Source organism: Canis lupus, chromosome 7 (genome assembly GCF_048164855.1).
Source record: "Canis lupus baileyi chromosome 7, mCanLup2.hap1, whole genome shotgun sequence".
NCBI classification, from domain to species: Eukaryota; Metazoa; Chordata; class Mammalia; order Carnivora; family Canidae; genus Canis; species Canis lupus.
In genome coordinates, this window is record NC_132844.1 from 50,686,469 (window position 1) to 50,700,247 (window position 13,779).

The 13,779-nt window shown below is 36.2% G+C and overlaps 1 protein-coding gene across 1 annotated transcript in view; it reads right to left on the bottom strand.

Moving 5' to 3' along the window:
* Positions 1 to 5,962: 5,962 nt before the first annotated feature.
* Positions 5,963 to 13,779, bottom strand: part of TINAG (tubulointerstitial nephritis antigen) — a 92,708-nt gene continuing 84,891 nt past the window's right edge. Inside the window, exon 11 of the mRNA XM_072832556.1 lies at positions 5,963 to 6,604. Coding sequence (XP_072688657.1) covers positions 6,470 to 6,604 — 135 coding nt within the window. The 3' untranslated portion in view covers positions 5,963 to 6,469. The remainder of the gene's footprint in view (positions 6,605 to 13,779) is intronic.

The window sequence follows — 13,779 nt, forward strand, 5'->3', positions numbered from 1 at the left end:
ATCTTTCATCATAGCAAAGGTTATAACTATTTATGACTCCACTTTACAGATTCAGAAACTGTAAAGTCACTATAATTTGTTGACATGGGCTTGCAGTATCTAGCTTGCTGTCTGGCAGAGAAAATATACATAGAGAGAAGCCATATGGAGTCTAACAAAGCTGAGACCTTAAGAGAAAGGCAGAGTGTGTATGGAATAATATAAGCACCTGGAATCAACTGTGTGTAAAGCTAGATCCCCCTCTTAATCACCTCTTTTTGAGGTCACTGTCATTCCTTTCTGGTTTAAGCAAGTTTAACTCAGTGTTATGCACCATGCTATCAAATGAAGTCTAGTACAAATAGTTGGATATTCACAATCTTCTTGAGATGTAGCCCTCACTGATGATATTTTTTTTCCTTGACTGGTTAAATTTAGGAAATCTTTGATACAAGGATCACTGGAATCTCGGGCTGCCCTTGAAACACTCTTCAATGAAACACAGTTCTCTCACATACTTTAATGGTACTAATATACCACAGTCTTTGATTTTGCACAGTAGTGCACTGTTATAAGACATTTCAGACTGTCTCAGAGCTAAGGTACATGCGGCCTAAGGCTGCATTCTGAGAGTGGCACCAAAGCTAATTTGTAGGCAAAGGTAAATGCTCCAAATATTAATAACTCAGAGGTAAAGATATACCAACTTCTCAGTAAAATCGGATTATGAAACTTATTATTCAAAACCGTATCTAGGCCAATGTCTGCCAAAGTTCATTTTACAAAATAGTTTGTGAGATAAGACAGGGAAGGGACTGTCTGACCTTATGAGTCCTGCTCTACCTACCTAGTACCTAGCATAGTAACTAACACCTTGCAGCATATAATAAATACTGAATGGATGATGTGTGATTTCACAGGGATTTTTAGGAGAAAAGAGTCTGGGTCAGATATGGAACCACTATAAATAATTGTACTTGTAGGTCATCCCAGAAGAATGCCTGGCCAAGGTGAGTGAGAACTAAATCTACGTAGTGCTTTGTCAGTGGCCTATGAACTGTGAATCTTTAAAATGATGGATATAATACAAGATAGATCTTAAATTCTATGCAACTAGACACTTGCTCCCCTTAAACCTCAGAAGAAACATGGAATTAAACAGCTTGTTTTCAGAGAGGTCATGGTTACAGAGAGGGGACAGATGGTAGAAGAAAGAGTATTGCCAGCCACTCTTTTTTCTAAATAATGAGACTTTTACTGGTGTTGTCTCAGGAGAAATTCTTTTCTATTAGATTTATCTGTCAATGACTTTTTAATTATTTTTATCAGATATGGTAGCAAAATGACATACAATAGTGTTCATGACTGAAGATGGGAGAATTTTTTCCCCATTCATTCAATTACCCATTCTTGACAGTGTTAGACTGATTTTTTTTCTTGTCTGCCTTCATTAACTTTTCTGGGGCAGTGATGACTATGTGTTTTGTAGGAGTCCCTTTTTTCAGACAGTGGCACCTGACAGATTGATGCCTTTCTTCTTGAAACATTTCATAAAACAGCAGTTTGGGAGATAATACTTTTTCCTCCGTCTTCTTTTCCTTTGAAAATGGAATCAACTTCCACCCCCCAAAAAATATGTCTTGAGATCATATTATCATAATATTTTTGATAGACAATGATGTTAAAACAACATAAAACATCCTCCAGAAACTACTGTGAAGAAAATAGGAAAGAATTTTTCCCTACATAGAATATATTCCCTAGAGGTCGAGTTCAAAAACAAGAACAACACAAGACATACAATAGCAAGCATTGTAGTACTTAAGACCCATGCATTAACCAGGTATATGAGTTCATGAGCTAATCAAACACTGAAAAGTTGTTCCTTTACGTAATCTTAATTCTCAGTATCTATATGGGATGAACCCAAAATATATTTTCCATGTTTATCTTCCTATTTATCCCTGGCCCTTACTCTGCTCTCCTCTGCATCTGGTAAAGGGTGAGAACTCAACCTGACAGCTTAATGTCAGAACCTCCCATGTCAATCATCTTTCATCAGGGTTCATCAGTGAGAGGCCCTGATAACAGTTCAGAAGGCATGAAGGAAGGATACACCTCAGTGTTCATGTCTCTTTCTTTCTGCTTCATGAAGCAAAAGAGCAACACCATATCTTTTCATTACTCTTCCTTCCATCACACAGGCCAGTCATGTTTCCAGCGACCACCAGGAAAACACTAGCCCCTAGATTCTAGTAGTGTACCTCTTCATTTTGTTCCTTGAGAGAATGATGGCCACTTCCCACTGTTGCTCATCCTGGACTGCTTCACCATCCTCTGTTGCCTTCTGTGCTCCACCACCACCTATGTAACCAATTCCTTTCACTATATTCCTTCTGTTGGAGACTCTTAAGAGCAGTTTACTTTCTTTTCAGTTGAATAGCAACTAACAAATTTAATTCCATTGTATGCATTTTTTAGATAATTTGTGAACATGCATTTTAGAAACCTAGGGAAGACTTTTTCTTGTTTATAATAGAATAAAACAAGACTCAAACATCATAAAGCAGGAAAAGGCATGAGCTCTATCTTCAGAGTCTTTCCCACTTCTTTCTGAAGTACATTTCCTAATGATACATGAAGAAAGAAGCATTATCCAACTGAGTAGAGTGGATAAGCTTTAATTCAATGTGCTACATTGGGGGTATCTCCTCTTTTCCAAGGAAAACTATACATAGTAACCAGTTTAAACTGGAACCCATGAAAAGTATGTAAATGGCACAAACTTCTGATTGGACAGAAAGAAAACCAAGTCTTGTTGCTCACAGTATTATCCAATCCAAGATACATTGTCCTGGATGATTTTTGGACAATGTTTCCGTCATATCTTTGGCATACTCTTTTTTTTTAAGATTTATTTATTTAGTTTTGAGAGGAAGGGTAGGGGCAAAGAGAAGGAGACAGAGAATCTCAAGCAAACTCCACCTGAGCATAGAAACTGACATCTCATGACCCTGAGATTGTGACCTGAGCTGAAACCATGAGTCAGATGCTTAACTGACTGTGCCACCCAGCTGCCTCTTCCCGTGAATACTCTTAAGACAAAGACAAAATAATAAGCCCCCATATATGCAAATAGAGACTGGAACTCTAAAGACATATGCACCAAACATGTGGTTGTTCTCATTGCTCAGTCCAAACTAAGGTTAGTAGGGCATACCTGCAGGCCAAGATAGCCACAATACAGGAGAAACTACCAAGTCCTCAATCAAATCAGTTCTACAAATAGCCTCTAGAGATGGTGAAAGATTATATCAACCACTACTTTCTAAAGGTTGATTCAGGACCTTTGGCTAATAAAGAAAGCCAAATATGTTCTTTAACATTGTAAAAATGAGAAGCAACATCATTCAAATAAATACAACGACTTTTGTATTTCTTAGGAATAGTATTTTTCTTGCCTCGTGGATATATTTCTGTTCCAACTAGCTTTGGTCTCTTCTTTAGGTCTTAGTGTTACTGCTGGATAAACATATCTTGTGTCTTCCTATGGAGTTTACTCTTGTGATATTTTCCTTCAAATATCTGAGGTTAGTTTCCTTACCAGTTAGGATCCTTAGAAAAGTAAGTGAATTTTAAAACAACAAAATCTAGGCCTATAATCTAGACTCACAAACCACAATGTTAAAATCAATTCCAACAAGCTTTAACCATTTACATAATAAGGACAAAATTGTATCAACTCAATCCCGTAAGTGTTTTTCTTTCTTCTTTTTTTAATTTAAATTCAATTTAGTAAACATATATTGTATTATTAGTTTCAGGTGTAGAATTTAGTGATTCACAAGTTGCATATACAACCAGTGCACATTACATCAAGCGCCCTCCTTAATACCCATCACCCATTTATCCTGTCCCCCACCAGTCATCTGTCATTTTAGAGCATTACCACTTATTATTTCCTCAATCCTTAGCATCTAAGGAATGTCTTAAAAATGTTTTAATACCTGTGACAGAGACACATCACCTACCTGTGTCATTTCAGTGGACATCAGCCTGATATGCAACTCCCAGACCTGCTTTTCTTTGCCTGTGTTTTTTAAAAATATTTTATTTATTTATTCATGAGAGACACAGAAAGAGGCAGAGACATAGGCAGAGGGAGAAGCAGACTCCCTGCAGGGAGTCTGATGCAGGACTTGATCCCAGGACCTCAGGATCATGACCTGAGCCAAAGGCAGATGCTCAACTACTGAGCCACACAGGTGCCCTTTGCCTGTGTTTTTTTCTTGACACTACAACTTTCCAGACCAGACCAAACAGGTAATTCATGCCCCTCTGGAGCAGTCTTGAACCGACACACATCCTTCATGGGTGACATTAATCTGAGGAATATATGAACCATCCCTAGTGAGATAAGAGCACATTGCCTATGGTACCACTTTGCTTGGCAACACAGCCTTTGTTGTCTGCCTTCAATGACCCTACATCACTACTCACTTTCTTCAGTGTTCCCTTCACTGTTCAGACTATGTGCACTCAAACCTTTGTCTCAGGGACTGCTTCTAGAGGAATCCAAATTGGAACAAAACCAGATTATTTCTCAGCCCACTGGGGGAACTTTAGCCAAGGTGAATCAGACTTGTGGGTATAATGTAGGGCAGAACCAAGTGAGTAGATGCTGCTTCTGATGAAACTGCAGTGATTAATGGGGAAAGGAACTGCAGCTACACTCACCTTTCTGTGCTTGGCTTGCTTACATTTTCAACTTGTCTGCTTATCTAATCAGGGCACCTTTAGGCACAAAAGCATAGAAAAGTTCCACAATGAAAATTCAGATGACAGAGTGCACAGAAATTGGAGGCCACGGATATCCTAACATTGTAATTATAATCGGCCATGCTCACTTACTGATCAGCTTTGCTTTTTCATTTGTTAGTTTGCCATTTAAGGCGCCAGTGAATTATTAAAAGATTATATCCTTTTTCAACCATTATGATGATGCTATTTTGTTTCTCTGACTATAGAGAACTAAAATAAAAATTAGATGCAAATCAGTGCAAATTTAGCTTACTTTTTGGAATCTCAAGTACTGAACTGTGAAATGGTTGTGATAAAAGTCTATTTATTCTTTCTGACTCATGGCATCAGGTTGCTGTTTTCAGGAGTAAATATGTTATCTTTCCAAATACAGCTTTGTAACTGATTTTATTAGACTTTACATAAAGTGTACTGGCTTCCAAAAATAGGTGTGTGTATGTGTGTGTATGTGTGTGTATGTGTGTGTGTGTGTGTGTGTGTGTGAAGACTATACTTCCATTGTTGGCCTCTAAATTTTTCCATTACTTACCAGTGATGGGGTTCGGGTCAAGCTGCCCCAGATTATGCCACTTTGACATATTGACTACTTTGAATTAAAGTTATTTGAGAATAACCAGTACAATGATATTCTGACACTCCTCTCCATCCCCCTGAAAAAAGGAAATAATTCTCCTGTTTGAAAAGTACCTTCCCAGAACCAGAAGATAGAGAGACATTCTTATTACCAGAGAAAGGATAATCAAGGCTGAGAAAGCTATGTAAACAAACTATGCTTAATTTATTCACTAATTAATACCCAAACCTAGGTTTCTTTGTCTGGTCAGTTCTTCACAAACTTATTATTTCTTTGTCAAGGAGGTATTAAAGATGACTACTTCAGTCCCTTGTTTGAGTCTCATATTTTTATGGGGCACTTGTGCATACATAATTAAATATTTGCTTTTCTCCTCTAAATCTGTTAATTTAATTATTAGAAAAGAACCAAAGGAGGTGGTGCAAAATTTTCCCTCCAGACACCATCTTCTTTATAGCACAGGCCAATACACAGTTTAAAGATTAAATTACCATAAAGAATAGTTATTTCCTGTGGAGAGTTACTTCCCTTTTGAATTCAGATTGCAAGTGAGGTTAAGACAAATAAAAAGAAACAAATGTTAGCATATTGAGAGAAACAGTAATCTATTTTCTTGTTTTGGCAAATCATAAGCAAGATACTAATTCAGAAAACATTATTTGCTTGAAAAAGTCATAAAGATGGTAAATTGGTATTTCCATTGTTTTGTTTTGTTTTGTTGCCTGAAATCCTCATTGGTTAAGGATAGAAACTACTTCATTTCTACAAAGGAATGCCATGTACTTTTAAGACAAGTGCTGTCACACTTCTGTGAACTATCAAAGTCAAAAATGGAATTATCATGAGAGAAAAAGAAAAACAACCAGATAACTTTAAAGACATTTAGCTACTCTGCTATCCTCTATTAGTGTTTTTATATGCTCAGTGATATAAAGGAAGCGGAAGCATGGAGTCTGGGGTGAAACAAGAAAACAGGCACATTATAATAACAAGGTGAAGAAACAAAGATTCCACTGTCACAGAGAACCTCACATTGCTTAATTTCAATTTAAGGGGTTACTTAAATGCATGGCCTTATGGAAATTTAATGATATGTTATGGTTCATCTGAACTTGTCAGATGGCCCCAAGCTGCGATAATCAACTTTTCAATGTCAGATTCATTTACTCCTCGAAGAATCCTGAAATAGCCATTCTCTCCCCATGAAATTCCCCAGGAATTGGCAGCAATCTGTAGAAAAAAAAAAAAAAGAGAGAAAAGCTGAGTAACATAGTTGGATATTTAATCCTGACTGTAAAAACACAAAGGACTTATATGTAGCTTATTATAGACCATAATTAAGAGACTAAATATTTTCTAAATAATAAAACAGTTATGCTATTTATACATTACATTAATGTGTATGTTTATTCAAGTTTACAGTAACCAGAATTGGTTCAAAACCTCTCGGTTCCCAAGCATATAATGATAACATATAAGAGAGTTTGTGATACCAAATCAAAAGATGACACACAACCTGCAATTATAGTGTCTCCTATGTGACTTGGCTCTGTGTTAGGAACCAGAGGAACAAAGATAAATAATATATTATCCTCTGTTCAGGGAGCTTATGGTCTAATGAAGGACAACAACCGTAAGCCACAGACTAAGGTAGAACAGGGAGCTATTGAAGATAGCTGATGGGCATCTCATTATTTGGGTGGTTCAGGAAAAGTTGTCATGGAAGAAGTGCCACATGAAATGCATATTAAAGTCTGGGAATAAATCAACCAGATTAAAAGAGGAGAAAAGGAGACTCAGGTGAAGAAAAACAGTAAAAGCATACATAGCAAACCATGGAGCAGCATGAAACACTGAAAGGAAGCAATGAAATTAGTATAATTAGATCATAAAACAGAAGCCGGTTGGTAGGTTATGAGGCTGAAAGGGAGTTAAGGAAATACATACTGAGAAAATAATGGTGAAAATGATGAAAAGTTCTTGTGTTGCTTCCAGCAGGAGAGCAGTGTGGACAAATTTAGATTTTGATTACATTACTCCATGTGGAACAAGAAGGATGGATTTAAGAGAGTAAACACAAGAGGCAGGGAGACTAGCTGGTAAACTTGAAATAAGTCAGATGTCTTAACAGGGCAGGGAAACTAAGAAGAGAAATAGGGGAAGTATCTGAGGAATATTCAGAAAGTCAAGTCAATAAGAATAAAATATTGTTTCTACTTTTATTTTTAATTTTAAAATATGAGGATGATTAGAAAGTTAGACTAGGTCCAGAATGTCCACTGAGGTTTAGAGCTTAAGTGAATAAGTCTTTGGAGGGAAGGGTGGCAGAAACATTAATGGAGTATATAAGAATATTATAAAGGCCAGAAGGGAGCTAGTTGGCCACAACTAAATGTAACAGAAACAGCCCTGAAGGATATTATACCCAGACATGAAATTGCTGGATCGCTATAGTTCTATTTTTAATTTTCTGAGGAACCACCATACTATTTTCCACAGTGGCTGTACCAGTTTGTATCCCCATCAGCAGTGCACTAGGGTTCCCTTTTCTCTATATCTTTGTCAACACTTTTTTTTCTCCTGTCTTTTTGATACTAGCTATTCTAACAGGTGTGAAGTAATATTTCATTGCAGTTTTGATATGCATTTCCCTGATGGTTAATGATACTGAGTACATTTTCAAGTAATTATTAGCCATTTGTATAATTTTTTTGGGGGGGTAATGTCTATTCACATCGTTTGGCCATTTTTTAAATTGGATTATGTGTGGTTTTTGCTACTGAGTTGCATGAGTTCCAGTTTGCAAATATCCCCCCTTCAGCCCCCCCCCCCCCCGTGGTTGCCTTTTTATTTTGCTGATTGTTCTGGTAGGCAGAAGTCTTTTAGTGTGGTGCAGTTCCATTTATTGATTTTTGCTTTTGTCTTTGCAACTTTGCTGTCATAGTCAAACAATATCTGCAAAGATCAATGTCAAGGAGATTTTTGTCCTGTTTTCTTCCTCTATCTTTGCAATTTCTGGTCTTACATTTAAGTCTTTAATCCATTTTGAGTTAATTTTTTTGAATGGTGTAGATAGAAATCCAATTCCATTCTCCTGCATGTGGTTAAATAGTTTTCTCAACACCAGTTATTGAAGACTGTCCTTTCTCCATTGCCTCTTCTTGGCTCCTTTGTCAAGTATTAGTTGATTATATATAAGTGGGTTTATTTCTAGGCACTGGATCCTGTTCCATTGGTCTATGTGTCTATTTTTATGTCAGTAACATACTGTTTTGATTATTATAACTTCATAATAAAATTTGAAATCAGGAATTGTAATGCTTCCAGCTTTGTTCTTTTTCAGGATTACTTTAGCTCCTCAGGATATCTTGTGTTTCCATACAAATCTTAGGATATTTTTCATTTTTGTGAAAATTGTCATTGGAATTTTGATAAGGAAGGCATTGAATTTATAGATGGTTTGGGGTAGTATGGACATTTTAACAATATTATTTTTTCTGATCCATGAACATGGGATATCACTCCATTTATGTGTGTCTTCTTCAATTTCTTTTATCAATTTATTATAATTTTTGTTATACAGATCTTTCACATCCTTAGTTAAATTTATGGTAAATATACATATTTTTATTGTATCATAAATGAAATATTTTTTCAAATAGTACACTGTTTGTGTATAGAAATGCAGCTGATTAGGGTGCCTGGGTGGTTCAGTCAGTTAAGTGTTTGACTTTTTTTTTTTTAAGATTTTATTTATTCATGAGAGACACACAGATTGAGGCAGAAACACAGGCAGAGGGAGAAGCAGGCTCCCTCTGGGGAGCCTGAGGTGGTGCTCCATCCCAGGACCCCAGGATCATGCCCTGAGCTAAAGGTAGACACTCCACCACTGAGCCACCCAGGGGTCCCAGTGTCTGACTCTTGATTTTGGCTCAGGTCATGATCCCAGAATCATGAGATTGAACCCCATGTGTGGAGCCTGCTTGGGATACCCCCAGTACTCCCCCACCCCCACTCATACAGGCTCACTCTCTCTCAAAAAAGAATGAACGAAAAGAAAGAAAAAAAAGAAAAAGAAAGAAAGAAGAAAGAAAGAAAGAAAGAAAGAAGAAAGAAAGAAAGAAAGAAAGAAAGAAAGAAAGAAAGAAAGAAAGAAAGAAAGAAAGAAAGAAGAAAGAAAGGCAATTAATTTGTGTATGTTGATTTTGTACCCTGCTGCTTTGTTATTAGGTCTAATGGATTTTTGGTGCAGTCTAGGTTTATATATATATAAGATTGTATCATGTACAAACAGAGACAGTTTACTTCTTCCATTCTGATTTGGATTCCTTTTGTTTCTTTCTCTCATCTAAGTACTCTGTCTAGAACATCCAGTACTATGATGAATGGCAGAGCTAAGAGGGGACACCCTTATTTTATTCCTGATTTTAGAGAAAAACTTTTTAATCTTTCACTATTGAATATGATGTCGTATATGTCCATTATTATGCTGAGGTATACTTCTTCTAAGTTTAGTTTTTTAGAGTTTTTAACCACTAAAAGATGTTGAATTTTGTCAAATGCTTTGTCTATATTTATTGAGATGATCTTATAATTTTTTATCTTTCATTTTATTAATAAGGGTATCATATTTACTGGTTTGCCTATGTTGCCAGGCATAAATCCCTATGATCATGATTATGATCATGTTAATGTACTGCTGGATTCAGTTTGCTGGTATTTTTTTTTTAATTTTTGAATCTTTATTAATTAGGGATATTTTCTTTCCTTCTAGCTTCCTTTTCTGGCTTTGGTATCAGGGTAATCCTGGCCTTGTGAAATGAGTTTGGGAGTGTTCCTTCCTCTTCAAATTTTTAAAAAATTTGAGAAGGATTTGGTGTTAATTTTTAAGTGTTTTTATTTAAATTACAGTTAGTTAACATACAGTGTAATATTAGTTTCACTTGTACAATACAGTAATTCAACAATTCCATTGAGCACTTGGTGCTTATCACAGCAAGTATACTCTTTCATATCCATCACCTATTTCATCCATCCACCCACCCACATTCCTTCTGGTAATCATCAGTTTGTCCTGTATAGCTAAGACTCTATAGCTAAGAATCTATTTCTTGGTTAGCTTCCTTCCCTCCTTTTTCCCCCCTTTGCTCGTTTGTTTTGTTTCTTAAATTCCACACATGAATTAAATGATATTTGTTTTTCTCTGACTTCTTTCACTTCACAAAATACTCTCTACCTCTATCCATACCATTGCAAATGGCAAGATTTTTCTTTTTTATAGCTGGGTAATATTCCGTTGCATACACCACACCTTCTTTATCCATTCATCAGTCTAAGGATGCTTGGGTTCTTTATTTGGCAATTGTAGGTAATGCTGCTATAGACATCTGGCTGTAGATATCTCTCTGAATTAGTTTTTTTGTTTTGTTTTGTTTTCTTTGGGTAAATACCTAGTAGTGCAATTGCTAGATCATAGGGTTGTTCTAGTTTTGACTTTTTGAGGAATCTCCATACTGTTTCAAGAGTGGCAGGATAAGTTTGTATTCCAAACAAGACTGCAAGAGTGTTCCCATTTCTCCACAACCTCGCCAACACCTGTTGTTTCTTGTGTTGCTGATTTTAACCATTCTGATGAGTGTAAGGTGATATCTCATTGTAGTTTTGATTCGTATTTCCCTGATGCAGAGTGTGATGTTGAGCATCTTTTCATGTGTCTGTTGGCCATCTGGATGTCTTCTTTGGAAGAATATCTATTCATGTTTTCTGCCCATTTTCAATGGTATTATTCATTTTTTGAGTGTTGCATTTTAAAATTCTTTATATATTTTGGACACTAACCCTTTATCAGATATATCATTTGCAAATATTTTCTCCCAAACCATAGGTTGCCTTTTAGTTTTGTTGACTGTTTCCTTTGCTGCACAGAAGCTTTTTATTTTGATGAAGACCCAATAGCTTATTTTTAGTTTTGTTTCTCTTGCTTCAGGAGACATATCTAGAAAGAAATTGCTATAACTCACGCAAAGAGGTTATTGCCTGTGTTCTCCTCTAGTAGCTTTATGGTTTCAAGTCTCACATTTAGGTCTTTCATATATATTTTATTTGTTTTGTGTATGGTGTAAAAAACTTGTCCAATTTCATTGTTCTGCATGTGCCTGTCCAGTTTTCCCAATACCATTCGTTGAAGAGACTGTCTTTTTCCCACTGGATATTCTTTTCAGCTTGTTTAAGGTTAGTTTATCACATAGTTATGGATTCATTCCTGGGTTTTCTATTTTGTTCCATTGATCTATGTGTCTGTTTTTGTGCCAGATATTTTGTGCCAAATCTATTTTGTTTTGATCACTACCACTTAGTAGTATAACTTGAAGTCCAGAATTGTCATGCCTCTAGCTTTGCTTTTCTTTTTTGAGGTTGCTTTGGCTATTTGGGGTCTTTTGTTATTCCATACAAATTTAGGATTGTTTGTTCTAGCTCTGTGAAAAATACTGGTGGTGTTTTGATAGGAATTACATTAAATGTGTTGACTGTTCTGGGTAGTATAGGAATTTTAATGATATTTATTCCTCCAACCCATGAACATGGAATGTCTTTCCATTTCTTTTTGTGATCTTCAATTTCTTTCATCAATGTTTTAGAGTTTTCAGAATATAGGTCTTTCACCTCTTTGGATAGGTTTCTTCCTAGGTATCTTATTGTTTTTTAGTGCAATTATAAATGGTATTGATTCCTTAATTTCTCTTTCTGCTGCTTTATTATTGGTGTATAAAAATGCAACACATTTAATTTTGTGTCCTGAAACTTACTCAATTTGTTTATTAGTTCTAGAAGTTTTTTGGTGGAATCTTTCATAGAAACCACCAAAACTGAAACCAGAAGAAATAGAAAATTTGAACAGACCAATAATCAGGAAAGAAATTGAATCAGTAATCAAAAACTCCCAACAAACAAAAGTCTAGGGCCAGATAGCCTCACAGAAAAACTCTGCCAAACCTTTTTTTAAAGATGTTATTTATTTATTCATGAGAGACACAGAGAGAGGCAAAGACTCAGGCAGAGGGAGAAGCAGGCTCCCTGTGAGGAGCCCAAAGCACCACTCGATCCCAGGATCATGCCCGGAGCCAAAGGCAGATTCTCAACCACTGAGCCACCCAGGTGTCCCTCTGCCAAACATTTAAAGAAGATTTAGTACCTATATTCTCAAAACTATTTTAAAAACATAAAAAAGAGGGCAGCCCAGGTGGCTCAGTGGTTTAGCGCCGCCTTCAGCCAGGGCAATCCTAGAGAACCGGGATCGAGTCCCATGTCAGGCTCCCTGCATGAAGCCTGCTTCTCCCTCTGCCTGTTCTCTGCCTCTCTCTCTCTCTGTCTTTCTCTCTCTCTCTCTCTCCTTCTCTCTCTCTCTCCCTCTCTCTCTTTCTCATGAATAAATAACATCTTTAAAAAAAAACCATAAAAAAGAAATGAAAACTTCCAAATTCATTCTATGAAGCCAACATTACCCTGATACCAAAAATAAAGACTCTACTAAAAAAGAACTATAGGCCAATATCCCTTATGAACATGGATGCAAAAATTCTCAATAAAATAGTCCAAAACAAACCCAACAATACATTTAAAAAATCATTCACCATGATCACATAGGATTTACTCCTAGGTCACAAGGGTGGTTCAATATTTACAAATCAATGTGATATACTACATTAATAAAGGATAAGAACCATATGATCCTCTCAATAGAGGCAGAAAAAAGCCTTTGACAAGTATTTCCATCCATTCTTGATAACAATCCTCAACAAAGTAGGGAGAGAGAGAACATACCTCAACATCACAAAGGCCATATATGAAAAACTTACAACTAATATCTTCAATGAGGAAAACAAGAGCTTTTCCTCTATAATCAGGAACACAACAGAGATGTCCACTCTGACCACTGTCACTTAGTATAGAACTGGAAGTCCTACTTTTAGTAATAAGACAACAAAAAGAAATAAATGACATCCAATCAGCAAGGAAGAAGTCAAACTTTCACTACTTGCAGATGACATGAATACCCAAAAGACTGCACCAAAAAATTGCTAGCATTGATGTTAATTTTTATTTAAATATTAGGTAGAATTTATCAGTAAAACCATCTGGTCCTATGCTTTTCTTTGTCGAGATATTTTTAATTATTGATACAACATTTTCACTCCTTATATATCTATTCAGATTTCCTATTTCTTTTTTTTTAAGATTTTGTTTACTTATTCATGAACAGAAAGAAAGGCAGAGACACAGGCAGAGAGAGAAGCAGGCTCTCTGTGGAGAGTCCAATGCAGGACTTGATCCCTGGCCTCTGGGATCATGCCCTGAGCTGAAGGCAGTAAGCCACTGATGTGTCCCAGATTTCCTATTTCTTAATA